Below are 17,075 nucleotides of genomic sequence, written 5' to 3' on the forward strand. Positions count from 1 at the left end.
CTGTCCTTGCAGGCTACGTGCCCTTGCCTGGCCCACGCAGGGCAGCAGATCCGCCCCCTTGGTGGCCTAGGACACCCCAAGGAGAGGAGTTTCTCAGCCCAAGAGATACTCAAGACATGGAAGAGGCATCAACACTTGCAGCATGGACCCACGAGCTTCGGCACAGCCCACAGAGGAGGGAACTGATGACTGAGTGGGCTCCCTACCTTCCAAAGTCAGGCAAGCTTTTGCATTGTGACTGCCATTAGAAAACCCAGCAAGGCTCTACGCTGGGAGAAACTGAGGTGTGCACAACCCCCCCCCACTACAGAACTAATTAAAAAGAAGTCTAAAAGCATTAAGACCCTCTGCTTATCAGCATTGCTGCTCCCAAGATAACCTGCTCACGGATTTTGTGCCAGGGAGATCAGAGCAGAGCAGTAAAAAGACTGCTGGGGATTGTCTGGATTAGCTCTCCCTTACAGAAAGCACAGGTTCAGTAACCTTCAGACTGGGTATTTTTTAATGCACTATAAAAGATAGGTCCCTATTCTTCCATTGCTTTAATTTTCCTCGGCAATGGAGATAATTTTTAAGGTCCTGAAAGGCAGCAAGTAATTCTGCGCACTTACAGCCCCATGTAAAATGTCGGTAAATGACTTCTCAGAAGGAACAGAAATTATTTCTTGCCGTTTCCAAGCAGGGCTGCTGAAGATCGCTTTGGCAGGTCGCTGTGTGTGCTCCTGTCTCCGCGGATGTGGCAGCGCCTCGTCCTGGCCCACCGGCACACAGCAGAGCAGTGCGGGCAGTGAGCGCCGGGGCACCTCAAGGACCAAATCCTTGCCCCACATGGGAGCGAGCCCCTGAAAGCCCCCAGGGTTACTGCTAGAAAACAGCACCATCAGTCCCAGCAGCCTCCCACAGCCGGGGCCAAGCTTGCTTAGCACTCACAGCGCTCCTGGTCCGTGCATAGACCCTCTTGGGCTGCTGCTTGTGACTCACGCGCCTCTGTGGGGAGAGGGCGTATGGCTTGTCAAGGATGGATCCCACAAGGTGCTGAGTCAAGGCGCTGCAGACCCTGATGGCTGCGAGCCCCCAGGTCTGATGGTAGCACTGACATCTGACATGAACCTACAGCCACAGGCATCACTGCAGGTTTCCGCATCAGCTAGGGAAGGTGGCAAAACCAGGAGGAAACGGGACCCTTCTGAAAGCGTCACCATGAACTGCTCCATGAAAAAGGTGTCCTGTGGAAGGTTTTGGGACATGTCCCAGGGGCAGCAGACCAAGCTTGGGACACAGACATTCTCCTGGACCACGTGGTGCCAGCTGGCAGCACTGTGCGACTCTGGGACGTTGCTGCAGGCAGGGAAGGATGTTCCCAGTCCTACATAAAAAGCCAGCAGGGACCGGATCCAGCACACAGGCAGGAGACCTTCCTTCCTCGGATGTGGTTGAATTTAACAGGACCAGGAGTGAGGAATGAGCACAACTCTTCCTTGCAACTGCTCCCTGCCTTGTTGTTGGTTTTTCACTTAAAATCTATAGCAATTAATAGTTCTTCATTTCAGAGACACAGCGCCAGCTCCTGGCAAGCTCTAGAGCAGGGAGCTGCTTCTTCATGAGGTTGCTTGATGGATGCTCATCAGCTCTTCTGTCTTCTCCAGGAGGAGTGTTCAGAGGAACACTTATCTGCTCAGAACAGTTCAGAGATGCAATTATGTTTTACAGCACTAAATGGTCCCTGATGTCAGCAGCAATTAGACTTTCAGCAATTTCAATTTAGAGATGGCCTTCAAATCTCTCCCTCTCTCTCCCTTTAATGAAATACAGTATTCCAATTAACAACCCCCCAAAATTGCCTTCAGTGTTAAATACAAAGATGAAAGATCTGGGAGCCCCTTGGGCTTGAGCGCATTGGAACGAGGGGTGTCAGTGAAGGAGTGAGGGTGGCAAAGCCGGGACACTTCCTCCTCCAGCCAGGCATCATCTCCCAGGAGGGGAGATGCCCATAGCAGGGGAAGGTGAAGGGCTGGGCAGGGTGCTGGGGAGGGAGGGAGCCAGGCATAAGGGGAGCCCCTTGTTAACCCTTCATTAGCAGAGACAATGGAGGCCATGGCCTGCATGCTGCCTCCATCCTGTTGGAGGAGGGATGCCCGGACAGACCCTGCTCACCCTCATATACTGGCCCCGCCAGGTGCTCCACATTTTATCGGCAGCATTTCAAGGTGTCCCCAGCCACAGCCACCCCCTGGGAATGAACATCTCCAGGGGCTGAAGAATCCTCGGAGGACCAGGAACACCTGATGTACAGCCTCCACTTGCACCATTGATGGGGCGGCTGGCAGGAGAGAGCAAGAGCTCCCCCCACTCCAGCAACTTCCTGATACCTGGGCATCCCACGGGAAACCAGACAGGAGCTAATCCAAAGTGACCTCGGTTATCACCCGGCCTCTCCCCTGGGAGGGCTACAAGATCCCTGATGCCCTTAAACCTCAGGTCTGACACTGCCAGGTACCTACACGTTTCCTCAGCATAGGCAGCTCTGGTTGCGGTACAGTTGGCAAAACCATGCTCCAGGCTCTGCCGAAATCAGCAGTGGTTTGTTTAGTTTCCTGAGTAAAAAAAAATACTTCTTTTGGCCTTATCTGGATTGAAAAGACGATTCAAAGGTTATAAATAGCAGTGGCAGCATATGCTAAGGAGCTTCATTTCAGAAGTAAATATCCTCATCGTTTCAATGCACATTTCCCCTCGTCGTCTCTCCTGCCTCCTCCTGTCTGGCCGAAAACATTGCCAGGTGACTTGCAAACCCTGCACCCCTTAAGACCTTCATTCTTCTTTACATCTTTAAGCAGCCAGTAATTAATATCTGCATGACGGCTTTGCCTGCCTAATTATCTTCTTTGCTCAAAATAAGAGTCTTCCTAAATAACTTCTGTGGCGTTGCTTGCAGCAGGCATCACAAGCAGCCGTGCACCAGGACAGGCCTCTCAGCTGTAGTTTGGAGAAGTCATTTTTATGCTGCTGCAGCTCGGGAGCTCGCGAGCCTGCTCCTCCCATGAATAAAGCTGGGCACGCTATAAATTTGGCTGGGTTTGTACATATATAAACAGCCCCGGAGCACTGGCAGGAACAGTATGGGACAGCTCTTCCAGAAACACCAGCTCCCGCTGCAACCCCCTGCTCTCAGCCTGCCTCCCCATCTGAAAACCCAGAGCCACAGACATACAGAAGAGGGAGGAAATTTCAGCACCGGCCAAAGCCTCGCTCCAAAGCCAAGCAGCAGCTCAGGGGAACAGAGCATTTCTTCAAGGGGTAGAAACTTGCTTGCACGTTACAGAAGAAGGATGGCCACTCCATCCAGTGCTGTCCCCCGGTGAGAGCAGCCACGGCAGTGCTCCCTCAGAGGGGCCACGTTTCTACCTCCGTGCTGCTTGCGCAGAGATTTCTGAGACCTTTAAAAATCTGCCAGGTACAAATTCACACTGGTCCTGTGGAAGAGAAAGTGCAGCCATTCAAGGGGCAGCAATTTGCTTGGAATCAGGGGAGATGGGAGGCCAGACCCAGCTCCTCGCAGGTGGCACATTGCCACCTAGCTGGCATTTGCTTATTTTTCTTGTGAAGCAAGTTCCCCTGGCAGTGTGCCGCCAGACTGGGTGGGAAGCCTCCCTGGTGACTGGGGACCCCAGGGGCCAGGGTACTGCTGCTGTCACCAGGCACCAGCCAGAGGAATCAAAGATGAGCTGAAAGCCAGCTGTCCCGAGGCAGAAGGGAGCAAATCCCCTCCCTCCCATCCCCAAATCCCTGCTGGTCCTCTCAGCTCACAGCAGATGCTAGCGCTGGTCCAAGGGCACCAAACCACCCTTCTGCAGGCTTTGTACCAAACGCATTTCCCCACCTCTCCTGCCTCATTCCCCCCCCTCAGCAGCTCCATCAGGGATGATCCTGCTGTGGGAAGAATCCTGCTCTGTGCAGCTTGGGCTCTGGTCCCGGAGTGTCCCTGCAGAGTGGGGACAGAGGAGGCACAGGGCAGCAACGAGTCCCTTTCCCAAGAGCTTCCCAAGTGCCCTGGGACGGCAGAGGGTGCCAGCTAGGACACTGCAAATCTTCACAGCAGCGTTGCTGGTGGGTCTGATGGGAAGGGCTGACTCCATGCAACTCCCAGTGTTCTCAGAGCCAGCGCCAACATCTCCGCTCATTATCTGCTCTGTCAGCTCCCCAGCCCTGCTTGCTCCCTGCCACTCGCAGCATTCAACAGGCTGCTTACGGCTGCCCTGTAGGATCACAGCTCCGCTGAGCACTGTGCTTCCCAGCTCTGCAGGGCTGCAGTGTGGCACCCCAAACCACTGGCCCCAGCCCCACATGCCCCAAAGCCATCAACCTCTGCATCAGCATCCCAGTGACCAGCGCCATCTGCCCGTGGCAGTGGGTCCCCTCCCACCCCACCCCACCTTGGTCAGGTCCCTGCCCATCTCTGGAAGGATCCCATCTGCCTCCTGCAGCCCTGGGATTCTTGGTTTTCCAAAGCACCAAACACACGCATGCACACACACATATCCCTGCTCCTTGTGCATGCCAAACTGCTGCGTCAGGCTGCCCTGCTCGGATGGGAGCAGACGCTGATGCTTATCCCAGGGCTGCCCTGCTCTGGGGCTGCCCACATCCCAGGAAGAGGCTGTCTAGAGGAGCGGAGCTCCTGCCGGCTCTGCAGGCACCTCCCAGGATTGCTGGTGGGGTCAGGAACACCACTTGGCAAAGGATTAAGAAATGCATGTGGGGAGCCAGCCCAGGCGAGCTGCAGCAGGGTGCAGGCAAGACCTACCCTGCACCGCTCCCTGGCAGCTCCGGTCCAGCTCCTGCCCGATGCCACCCTGCAGTGCTGCGGTGACAGAGCAATCACCCCATCACCCATCAGGCAGGTGCTGCTGGAATGCCAGAAACACCCTGCTGGAGAAGTAACCCTGGGCAGGAAGGTGTGCAGGGGAAATCCAGACAAATGCGACATTTCTCCAGGCAGGGGCAGCTCTACTCCTCCCACCCGGCCAGCCAGCACATTGCTTCGGTGTTGGAGGAGGGAAACCCGCAGGCAGGTGGGACAAATGGGAAGAAGCCATCCTCTCCTACTCCTCCCAATGGATCCTGCCATGGCAAAAGCCTCTCCCTGCATCTCTCTGGGGGCTGTGCTGGGAGCATCTCTGGGGAGCAAGGCAAGACACACCCCTGCCCAGCAAACTCTCAACTTGTGGGTGCTGCACCCAGGCTCTGACACCACAGTCCCCAGAGACCTCAGTTAACTCCCCAAAGCCTGTGTGTCGCCGGAGGGAATTGACACCGCCTAACCCCCAACAGTGTTCTGCCATACAGGCGGAGACAGGTTCCCCAGGGGAAATTTAGTGCAGGTGACTAACGCAGCAGCCCTGAATCACCCGCCAGGGATGTGGGGGAGCTGAAAGACACTTTCCAGCATAGCCAGTGGCTCAAGTCAGGCTGCATGAATCCCCTCCCAGCTTTCTGCCTGAGAAATGGGGCCAGCGAGCCCTTGTCTGGCTTTGCGACTTGGCTTGCTAAACATGGAGGAGTGGCAGTCTCCTCCTGCACATTTATGCCAGCCATGCCCTGAGAGTGGCTGGGACCATCCCGTGCTGTCCCCAGAGATGTGACACCAGCAGTGCCACACCTCCCCGCTCTGTTCCTGGCACCGCTGTGCCTTTGCCAGCGGAAAACACACCACATCTGGCAAAACAGCCTCAGCAGTTTGCCTGACACCTGTTACGCTGCAAGAAACACTCTTCCTAACACCAGCCAGGGTGAGACAAACACCCGCCGTCCCCGGCACCAAGCTGCTTCCAGCATCGCTGGTGGGGCTAAATGCAGAAGGCAGCGCCCTGGGCAATTTCCCCATGAGTCACCCGGTGAAAGTGCTGTGCCCCACAGCCCCAAGCACTTCGGTTCCCGCACACACCTCTGGCCCTTGAAGCACAGTTGCTCCCATTTCTATTGCTGGGATGAGCAAAGACGATCTACTAATTAGAGCAGCAAATAACCCAAATCCGGTTAAAGTCACTGTTAACTGCCCAGCTGAGACAAACACGGCTTAGAGAAGATGTTCTCCCTGGGAGCACAGCGGCTCTCACCTCCTCCAAAGGGAGCGTGACCCCAGCACCGGGATGGGGAGAGAGGGAGCGTCAGTTTGGGGCTTGTACTCAAGAGTCCCAGCTTCTCCCAGCGCCGTGGCTGGTGGTCAACAGGCAGAGGAGGGCACGGGGGCAGCTGTGCCACCCTGCAGCAAGCACAGCCCTTCAGCGAGCTCTACCTGGGGTCACACAAAGCTGACAGCAGCCCAGGCCAGCCCAGCACCCGGCAGCAAGGGAGCGACGCCGAGGCAGGGCTGTGACATTTTGCACAGGGAAAGCCACCGCCTGCCCGGCACTGGGCCGTAAACAGCTCAGCCTCCCCCTTCCCCCAGGACGAGCACGCAGCACCACTCAGCAGCACTGACTCCCCTCCTCAACATCTCCCGGCTTCAAACTTTGTGCTCAGCCCTTTGCAGGATCTGGCCCCTAAAGGCTGGGCTGAATTGAGACCTTACATTTTAACCGACCTCAAGGAAAGCAACGCTATCTCAGCCACCACGGCTGGCAGAGCCAGACAGCAGCTGCTTTGCAGCCTGCAAGCTCCACCGAGCTGGGTGGCAAGGACATTTTGGGTGGGGAGGGGTTAAACCTCACTGCAAACACCTGCATCCACCAGAACTAAAGCTTGCTGTTCAAAAACACACACACACACACACACCCTGGGTCTCACAGGGCTCTGTCTGCAGCTGGAGGGTGAGGAATGACACTGCCGGAGTTTGCCAAGGGAGAGGGCAGAGATTTCCCGGGCGGATGTCATTCCGAACAAACCTCCCCCATCTGGAGCTGGGCGATGCTGGAGCATATCGCCAGCTAATCAGCAGGGTGGCTGGAGCAGGCTGCACCACCGAGACGGATTAACCGAAGGGTCTGAGCCCAGCTGGCTGCCTTCGGAGGCAAGGAGCCGAGCAGGGATGAGGCAGAGAAGTGCATCAACCGCAACAGCAAAGCACAGCAACTGGTGGCTCTTGGGAGACTTCCCTAGTTTGGGTTCAGTGGCCAGCCTGGCTGCAGCAGGGACACTCCCAGGGCCTCCCTCCACCCAGGGACAGCGCTGGAGCCATGCTGTGACAGCCTCCCTGGCTAGAGCAGAGGGCTTGTCACTGCTGCAATGTAATCCCAGGGATGGATAGCATGGCTGGCAGCTGGAAAGGGTGCACGGCTCAGGCAGCAAGATGGGGGACCACTCCTAAGACCCACCCTTGCCCTCAGCACCCAGCAAACTCCCATGGAAACTTAGGAACTCACTGCAGTCGTCAGACTCGTAGCCCTCGGGGTCCACCACCTCCTCCGGTGCTTGACACTTGGCTGGCTGCTCGGTGGGTGTCGTGCCATACGCCCCAAAAAGCTGGTCCACGTCTTCGTCCTCCTCGCGGGGGGCCTCGGCGGGGCTGACGGAGGGCTGGCTGACGGCAGAGCGCAGGGCACTGCTGCGGCCAACGGCGGCAGGGAGCCCGCGGGGAAAGCGGGGGAAGTAGTCAGAGATCTGCTTGATGGGTTTGATGGGGCCAGGGCAGACGTCAATAGCCATGTGCTCCTGGATACTTATGGTCATTTTCTCTCCTTTTCGGAGTGTCATGCATGCGGCTGTCGGTGCCAAGCTCCCCCGGAGAAGCCCGGACTGTGCGTGAGGGAGCCGTGAAGTTTCTGCCAGGGGAAGCGGAGGCAGGCGAGGGGGGAAGCTCTGGCGGGCACCTTACGTGGTTCTCGCGCCCTGAGCCTCAGACGCCGCACGCATGCTGCTGCCGCCAGCTCTGGCTCTCGCACAGTCCCTGATCCTGCCAGCGCTGCCTGTGAATAAGTGAGCTAGACGGAGAGACGGATAAGAGGCAGGGGGTGGGCTCTCGGGTGATGTCACAAGCCCCCCTCCCTGTACCCGTTCACTCCATCTCCCCACCAAAGCGGGGTTGGTCCCCGCCAGACCTCTCCAGAGGGGGGGGAAGGTCACTGTGTGGGGTCAGGAGCCGCTGTCCTGTTGTGTTGCATCCCCAGCACGCTGAGGAGAGGGAAGCAGGGCTACCCCAGCCCCTGGGGACCGTGGCAGCCCCTGTGCCCTCCCAGCTCGCTGCAGGGCCATGCCGGGGAGGTGTGCTGCTGCATACTGAGCAGGGGCACGGGTGGCACACAGCCTGCTCCCAGCTCAAGCCGCACCTTTGCTCACAAGGGCAGCCCAGATTTGGTGCCCCGCTGCCGTAGCCGGCCCCAGAGCACAGTGATACCCCCTCCAGAGCTTAACATGAGCCGGGCAGGCTGGGTGAGCTGCCCGCAGCCTCTGGGGCTGGGAACGCACCAGGGACTGAAGCAACACATGGCACTTGCTCGCAGCCCGGCTAGCGCTGCCTCTCCCAGCCAGCTTGTGGCTGGGGGGATAGAGCAATGCAGCAGGTAAAGCATCGCAGAGGAGCGAGCGATGGGCTGGGCCAGGGCCCACAGCCAGCGTGGCCACGCTCAGCACTCCTCCAGCAACCTTTCCAGGCAGGGATGGGGCCCTGTCACCAGCCAGGAAGGGGACAGGCTCCCTGAAGGCTGCCAGAGGCTCCCTGGTAAATGCTGAGCTGTGGTTTGCTCAGGGAGTTGGTGTCAAATCGGTGTTTTTACCCACTCTCCTCCTGTGTTCAAATCAATAAATCTGTCATTCCACAAACTACTGGAAGTGGACTTTTGAGCAAAGAGTGCCAGAAGAGAAATGCTGTGAGAACATGATGCAAAATGCTGCATAGAAACTCACCCTGCCCAGGAAAATGTGTCTGAAATATTTTGTAGGGGCAACTCCCCCAGTGCAGACTTTCTGCTAGCTCAGGTGTGATGGGTCTGGCATGAAGCTGGGACACACTGCGTGCACTGGTCACCCACCATCATGTCAAGCTGATCACAGCCAGTACTGCCAGGTAACCTGACAACACACAGATCCCATATCAATGCACAGAGAACTTCAGTTTCCTGCAGGCTGGCATGCAGATACCTATAAAAAATAAAGGTCAGTTCTTTGGAGAATTTTCCCCAGAACCCAGAAAAATTATACCCAACCTTTTTGTCTAATGAAAAATTCAATTTTTAATTCAGATTTTGGTAAATGTTAATGAACTTCCCTGACTCATAACATGCTGACACTAGGCAAACTAACCTAATTTACTTCTTGTCGGGAAGCAAACATTTCTCTTCTGAAGCATCCAAACTTGTCATCACTCTGAACCTAGACATGATGCACACGGGTGCTCTAATGACCTGGGAGAACAGGAGACTGCTCAGCCGCTCCTTCCTCCCTCTGCTGTGTTTTCGCTTCGAGGAGGCTCCTGCTTATTGCACAGAGGTGATCTGTGCTGCTCTGCCAGGAGGCAAACTGCTCTCTTGCAGCAAGGTCCAACAGCAGATCCAGCCTGAGACAGTTTAACCCCCTTCCCACATCCAAGGACTCCTAGTAGATTAATTCAGATGGAAATGCCACCTGCTTCGCATTCATGTGGTCGAGGCTGAAAACCTCGTGGGTGGGAAGACGATGGGTGGGAACATCAGGCGAGGCACAAAGAGCTGCCTTCAGGTTTGGAGCAGCCTGGATGTGCTCATCCACACAGGCTCCATCTTTGGGTGCAGCATCCAGGATGTGGTGTGGACTCAGACAGAACGAAGCAAAAATTGGGCCCGATGCCCAGAAAATAGCAGCAATTCCCTCTAAGAAAGGGTAAATAAATAAATAAGTGAAATTATGTATGACAGCCTAATGTCATTATTTTCATTACAAAAGCATCGTTATTTCAAATGTTTCCTCAAAGAGCACAAGATCCAAACAGAAAAGGATTTACAGGTCAGAAAATCAAGGCTCATGGGAATTGAGGTGAGCCCGAGCTCTGCCTCCTCCCATGTCATGCAGTACCCCGAAAGCTGCCCCGCACCTTGGACAGCCCATGGCTGGGATCAAGGCCCAGCAGCACTGATGGGAGATGCTCAGCTCACCCAGGGATGCAGAGAGCAACTGGTGACACAAGGGGCAGGGTGCACACAGGGACCAGATTAAGGGAAAAGCAAAGACAGAGCTGAAGCCGGCAAACCTCCCTGCTGTCAGGGCAGGACTGGCCCTCAAGGGAGACCCTGTCCCCAGACCTTATAGACTGAAAGAAACAAAAACAAGGCTTACTGCTAATAGCCCAGATGGGACTTTCTAGTCTCTGGCCGATCCCAAGCCTACTGAAAGCAGCTGGAGCCTTTCCTTAGCTTTTAACGAGTCCCAAAGCAGCTTGTTTTTGATAAACCACACTTTTCCTACCATCTCACACTGCCTGAATGTTTCCTCCTAGGTCGCACAGCCCAGTATTTACTGAGGGCTCCCCAAACGTGGCAGGGGCTGGCTGCACAACCAGGCACCAAGCACTGGCATACATGACACATGACAGCACGGAAGGTAAAAGGGACAAAAATAGAGAGTTGGGCTGAGAGACAAAAGCAGGGCTTGGAGATACAAAGCCAGTTTCCAGGTAAAGCTTTTAATTCCCACCGTCTGTCTAATGCCCTGGAATGTGACTTGATTTGATCCCTCACTCTGCTGGGGTGATTCAGAGCTACTGCAGTGCCCACGCATGCGGCCTTCATTTCCCTGAAAGGGGGAACGCTGGCTTCCTCGCCAGCCTGGCAAGAGGGGAGATAGTTTAAATATCACGTGTCTGCTTTCATCAGCGGGACCAACAGCTCTGCCTGGCAGGGAGCAGAGCTGCTCTGCAGGGGGATACTCCATCCCTGGAGTAAGGGAGGACTTCTTTAGAGAAGGTGAAGATGGCCATCACAGAGTCAACATCAAAGCAGGAATGGGATGACGGAGAAGAGCACGTCGCCCCTGTCAACAGCTGTGTTTCCTCCCCATGGTACGTGCAAGCCATGACAACATCCTGAGCTCAGCACATGCGACACTGCGCTTCAGCAGCTTGTTCTGAGGTGCAACAGAGTGGTTCAGCTGCTCACATCAGATGAGGGCATGGGCTGGTGTGCCAAAAGCATCCCATAATGAGAACTGGGGTGTGGGATGCACGAGCCACCACTCCAACTCCAGCCCAGGCTCAGAAAAGGATCCTGTCCTGGGACAGCTGAGACTTTAAATGTTGTACTGAACAAAGGGCATAAGCAGAGACTTAAGCCCATCTCAAACAAAGCCTGTGCCACCAACTCACCCGTGCCCAGAGCAGAGCCATGCAGCAGTCCAGCTTCCTTACGTGACCAGGGAGCTGTCCTGCCAGTGCCGCACAAACGGGCAAACAGAAGGAACATTCCTACAGCAAACAAAATGGTAGCATGTAGATTAAACATGCATCCAGAGATACAGAGTATCCTCAGGACACACTTGAAACAAATTTGTTTCAAACTCTAAGCATCGAATTCTGCTGTCAGTTACTCCAGGTTTAAGACTACAAGAATGAGAGCTGATTCCAGTTCAATCAATTCCTTTCCAAATTAAAAGTACAGCAGCAGGACTGCACATCCCCGCCGTTTACCAGAGATTTGATGACTGACCCGTTGGTTCTTTATTTAATACTTTGTCAGCTCAAACCCAAACGATTTCACAGAAACCCTCTGCTCTGCTGGTGCTGCTGGAGAAGACATGAGCCTGAAGAGTGCATAAAGAGCTGATGCCAAATTAAAGCCTCTGTTTGGAGGAACTACCTCTGGATCTCATACACCGTTGAAATAAGGGGACCCACTGCAGGTTAGGAGCAGGGAGGTTTCACAGTCACCCAGGGAGGTGACACAAGGCAGCACCAGCCTGCACAGCTTTCTTTTTGCTTCTTCCCAGCCATTTTTAAGCCCGTGTTAAGCCACAGCAAGTACCCGCAGCCTTAGGCATGAGAGGGTGCCCGCAAGTACACACCAGCTCAACCTGGCTGCAGGGGCAGGAACAGGGGATACCCATGCTGCCAGCCCAGCTCTGCCAATGCTGCTGGAAGAGACCTCTCCCTCCCTTTGGGGTGACTTGGGACCTACATTGTCTTCAGTCCACCCCGCTGGTAGGTATGAGACATTTCTTTTTTCTTCAAATGATCTTAGCTCTAACACGGCTGTGTGCATGGGAAGGGGATTAATTGAAAAGCAACACGTGCCTTACTCCTTGGCCCACACAAGGCGCTGTCTTCTGGCTGATGCACAGCTACCGGCAATGAGGCTGCTTCCCCTGAAAGATCTCTGCCCTCGATCGCTGAGTCCATTGAGTGCGTCGTGGACCCTACCTGGTTAAACACCCTTTGCATTTGCTAAATTAAGCAATAATAATAATGATAACTAGGAAACTTGGCTAAATAATCCTAAGAGGCTTACTCCAGTCTGTGCCGATTAAGGTTCCCCAGCAGTGCCAATATCCCAGCGCACCCTGGCCCCCACTGCTCCTCTGCGCGAATAATATCTGAGGTTATCTGTGCTCAAACAGGCCCTGCTAACAACCATCATTTGACCAGATTTAACCAGCAATTACTAGCTGCGAACAAAACCACTGTGGTAAAATACAGCCCACACTCTATTACAAAGCAGACACAAACAAACCCTTTCAGAAAGCCAGGCAAAGGGCAAATGCCAGCAAGAAAGAGCCCTCTTCCCTCAAAATATTTCATAAGGTCTCTGGGAACCTTAAGCAACACCCAACTTATGGCAAGGGGGAATGGCGTCTTTCTTACCAGCACTTTGTTACCTGCAGATGGACCTGCAAGGGAGCTTCCAAGAGGACAGGAGGAGGTAGGGAGGCATCTGCTCTCTGTGCATCTTCAGCACCATTCAGGATGGGCCCAGAATAGCTAAACTTTCGGTAGGGGCTGATGTTTAATGTGTAGCATATGTTGCCATTTCGATGTGAATCCCAAAATAGTTGGTGTTTTGTTTTGTAATTTTAATGCACTGGTTTTTGGAGTCTCCTGTTCAGGGAGGGAACATCCTGTGCATGTGCACCCTGACATACTGCTTCCAACACATTAGTCACCTGCAAATCAACCAGAGCAGACAATCAGTTGCTGTAAATATTAGCTATATGGAGCACATATTAAATGCACACAAATTCACTAGGGGTGGATCTGTGCGCAGTGAGAAGGGGAAGCTGCAGGAAAATCCAACTGGATGGTGCACAAGGGGAGGGGGTGCTGCCCCTGAGCATTACTGACCTGCACATGTCTCAACACAGAGGCTGAAGCCAGCAGGGCCGGGGAGCAGCTGGGCAGCCTGCAGGCAGGGCAGCCTGCCAGCAAGGTGTGGGGCAGCTCTGCAGCTGCGTGTGGCCCACGCACCCACTGCTCCCCAAACCCAGGGTGAGAGCAGAAGCACCCCCATCCCATGCATCCATCTCACCTGCACAGGCAAACCTGCGTCCCTGGGGCTGGACTAGCTGCTTTCAGGAGTCTCCTAGGGGCAGAGAGGGGACACACAGTGAGTTCCCTGCGCTGGCAGGCGACAGTGCCGAGCTCACTCTGCTGGGTTAGAAATGCGGGATGATTTGGGTTCAGCCCTTGACAGAAACGTGAGCCACGTTCCCCACTCCAGTATCACCGCTGCCATCATGCTATATTCAGCCAGCACCTACCAGAGAGAGCAAAACTTGCAGGACAGAGGGGGCAGGGCAGTCCTGGGCAAAGCAGGATCCCAAGCCCTAGGGGGGTCCCTGCCCTGAAACACCCTCCTGCACAAATCCTCCCCTTAACTGCTTTTGTCCTGTTTCACCCTTGCTGACATCCCATCTTGGGATACAGGGCTGTCCAGGGCCAGTCCTCAGGGACATCTTCTTAGGAATGAGCCTTTTTTGACTTTTTCCTCTTATTTCACTCATGGTCCTTGGGTTCCCCCTAACTCCAGAGACTTAAGCAGGTGTTTGCCATCATGAGGCCAGGCAAAGCCACCTTTTTGCATCATGCTTTCTCTTTTTGTTCTGTGCCTGTAAGCTAAATGCAGACCAAATCCCTTGCATTGAAGGGAGAGGAGAGTTCTGTATAGCATCAACTCTTATTAGACTAATTTTATCTGCTCTCAGTGCCTTTCCGAGCTGGAGTCAATGTCCTGTGAGATTATCCAGCTGACTTGTCTTAGTAGTTTTACCCTGCTTTTACCTCTTCCCTTCCTGACTGTCTCCCAGCTGCAGGAGGATGACAACATCACTTCTCAAGACTTTCCAGGCAGATCAGAGCAAAGCCCAATGTTTATTCTGAAGCAGCTCCTTACCCTGTGGAAGCTTGGACAAGCCACAATTGTTGGCCTGGGGAGCTGCACTCAGGCTGGGTACTGCTGCCTCCTGCACACCCAGCTCTTCAGACTCCACAGATGTCCAGAAACAGAGTTAACATCAGCATTTAGGGCTTGGCCCTGTTGCCATGGAAATTGATAGACCTTCTGCTCACATTTTGGTGGGAGGAAGAATTTCAGGAGTCACCACTAGCTTCCAAAGTTAACACACGTGAAGCCAAGTGAGGGCAGAAAGCAGCCGAGCTCTGCAGAGGCAAGGGGAGGACTACTCCCACCCCACACTCCGAGAATTTGGGAGTTAGATGCAAGCAGAGGGAAAAGGCCACTGATCACCAGCAGCATCAAGATGCTGCACAGTGAGCTCCAGGGATTCATGAAATAACATCTTGGTTTTGCAGAATTAAAGAGCAATTTGGCTGCATTAAGAAAGCATTATAGCTGCTCCTCTCCCACATACACATCAGGCTAACGACATCCTGTCAAAAGCAATCTAACCAAAGCCCCCATTTGGTGCTGATACTTAGTGCAGTAAATGTACCTGTCACAGCCCTGCAATGGCTGGTGGAGCTCTGTCCTGGATGCTGCTCCTCCCAGCACGGCTGGGAGTTGTCCTGCCCATCCCTGGATCATGAGGCTCAACCAGCCTTGGTGAGCTGTGAAGGAATCGGCCGCGAGGGCTGCCAGGGCATTTTCCTGGCCCCATCCACAAATCCCAGTATCATACCAACATTGCAAAAAGCAACACAAATGAAAGAGCAAAATGAAAGGCCCTGGAGTCACGCAAGGAGAAGGGCAAATCCGTATCTACTTTGGGGTCAGGCTGCTGGAGGGTGCAAACAGCCCCATATTCCCTGAGCTGGGCAGGGCTGCTCAAGTTTGCACAACAGAGACAAACCTGCTCTTTTGGGGACTGCAAAAACCCTGTGGATGTACCTGCAGGACGTACCTGAGGGAGCAATCCTGCCGGCTGGGGAGGCAGCGGGGTGATGTGCTGAGCCCTTCCCCGGGGCAGGCAGCTCTGAGCTCTTCGTGGCTGCCAGCTGGCACAAAGCTGCAGGAGCAGCCGGCGACGAGGAAGCCCTGCAGTGCCCCGGCAAGCAGCTACACCAGCACCTGCGGGTTAGCAGCAAAGAAATTGAGGCCGCAGCCGAGACAAGCAGACTCCTGCCCAGAGAGCAGCTTTACCGTCAGTGTCGAGGAAGGCAAGCCAGCCTGCAGGATCCCTCTCCCCTCAGACCTACGGGCTATTTAGCCATCTGACCTTATGTCACCCGACCCAAGGCGACGCAGGACAAATTTTCATTCCACTGTGGGGAAGCCCAAGCATTTTCCAGCTCTGTAGTGAACCAGGGAAAACGAAACTGCAGAGCAAGGGATAACCACCAGCCAAAAAAAGGGGAGATGGAGAGGTGGACAGGTACAGGGGCATCGTTTGAAATACTAACATTAAAATTATACCCATCTAAGGGGGGGCACGTCCCAGGTCATTAAGCAGCCAGAGGAGTCACTAGATGGCCCTGCTAGTCCTGTTCATCTGATCACAGCGATGGATATTAAGAAACGCTAGTTTAGCTACTCTGCAGGCTTCTGGGGACTGTGAAATCTGCTCCGAGTCTCCTTCTGGGAGGAAGGCCCTCCTGAGGAGAGTGTGGCAGCCGGGTGGTACCTTGGCCAGGCACGTGGAGGGGGGTCCTGAGGATATGTGGCACTTCTGGTCCTCGCCAGGCAGACGAATGGTCCTTCCTGGTCCCACCATGACCTGGGTGTCCCCTTCCCTCCAGACCGGCTCCACTTGCCCGAGACACTGCAAGTCTCTGCCTCAGCGTAATCATGTTGACAGTGATGGGTGTAAGAGCCAGGGAACCATATTAATGAACATCGTGTTGCTGGATAATCATGACATTAGCATTATTGGATTAGCACATTTGCATAATTTGGGCACGAGCCGCTACCTGCACCGAGACATATGTTTACATGAATTTATATCCATTTGCATCCCAATGAAGCTCATCTGACTGCATCCTCAGCAGCTTTCTGGGTGACCAGTCATGGCCATTGGCAGCTCAACCCCGGGGACCATCTCCTGCTGTCAGGCACAATCACAGGCCACTCAGATGCCAACAAAACAGCAATATTTTCCCTCCTCAGGGTCTTACACAGGTTACACCTCAGCTGGGATAGGCATGCCCCTTGCAGGGGCCAGGAGCAACTCACCCCCAGCCTCAGCACTGGGGTCACTCAGGCTAAAATTGTCCCCTTCTCAGTCCCCATGGACTCTTGCCGCCTCTCGAAAGGCCAGGTCCTGGGTCCCAGGATAGCAGGTAGTTAAGTCCATCCTAGTCATAGCTGTGAAAAGAGCTTGATAAAACACTCCTACCAGGCTGCAAAGCTCTGAATTTAAGAGGCCAATACAGAGAACACAAAATGAACTCTTTTTCTCTTTTTTTTTTTTTTTTTTAAATCACATGATCTTTGATTCAATTACTTGATTTTACAGGAAGGGGGAGAGAGATTCAATTACTTGATTCCTGATTTCTTAACACAGAAATATGGACTCTGCGACTGTGGTCCACAGAAAGGCAAAAAGCCCTTCAAAGCCGCATTGCAACAATTTGGTGGCAACATCAGATTGATACAGCTGTAAGAAATAAGCAGTTTCCCCTCCTGGCCTCCTCAGCAGAACCTGCTCCAACATTAAAGTAGCATAGTAATATCCCAGCACAGAGTCCTGCAGCCCACCCACAAAATTACAGGGCGAGAGGGGTTCAG

At 54.2% G+C, this 17,075-nt stretch overlaps 1 protein-coding gene across 7 annotated transcripts in view; it reads right to left on the bottom strand.

Annotated features, from left to right (window-relative positions):
• DOC2B (double C2 domain beta) overlaps positions 1–17,075 on the bottom strand; it is a 51,618-nt gene that overhangs the window by 26,461 nt on the left and 8,082 nt on the right. Inside the window, exons 1-3 of one of the 7 annotated variants that reach the window (XM_035889536.1) lie at positions 15,973–17,069; positions 12,761–15,419; positions 7,362–7,919 (exon numbers count right to left, since the gene is read on the bottom strand). In XM_035889536.1, the coding sequence (XP_035745429.1) occupies positions 7,362–7,692 (331 nt within the window). In that variant the 5' untranslated portion in view covers positions 7,693–7,919; positions 12,761–15,419; positions 15,973–17,069. The other 6 variants (XM_035889537.1, XM_035889538.1, XM_035889535.1 and 3 more) reach the window with 6 other exon arrangements.

The sequence above is a fragment of the Egretta garzetta genome, unplaced genomic scaffold (genome assembly GCF_000687185.1).
Source record: "Egretta garzetta isolate BGI_Z169 unplaced genomic scaffold, ASM68718v1 scaffold112, whole genome shotgun sequence".
NCBI classification, from domain to species: domain Eukaryota; kingdom Metazoa; phylum Chordata; class Aves; order Pelecaniformes; family Ardeidae; genus Egretta; species Egretta garzetta.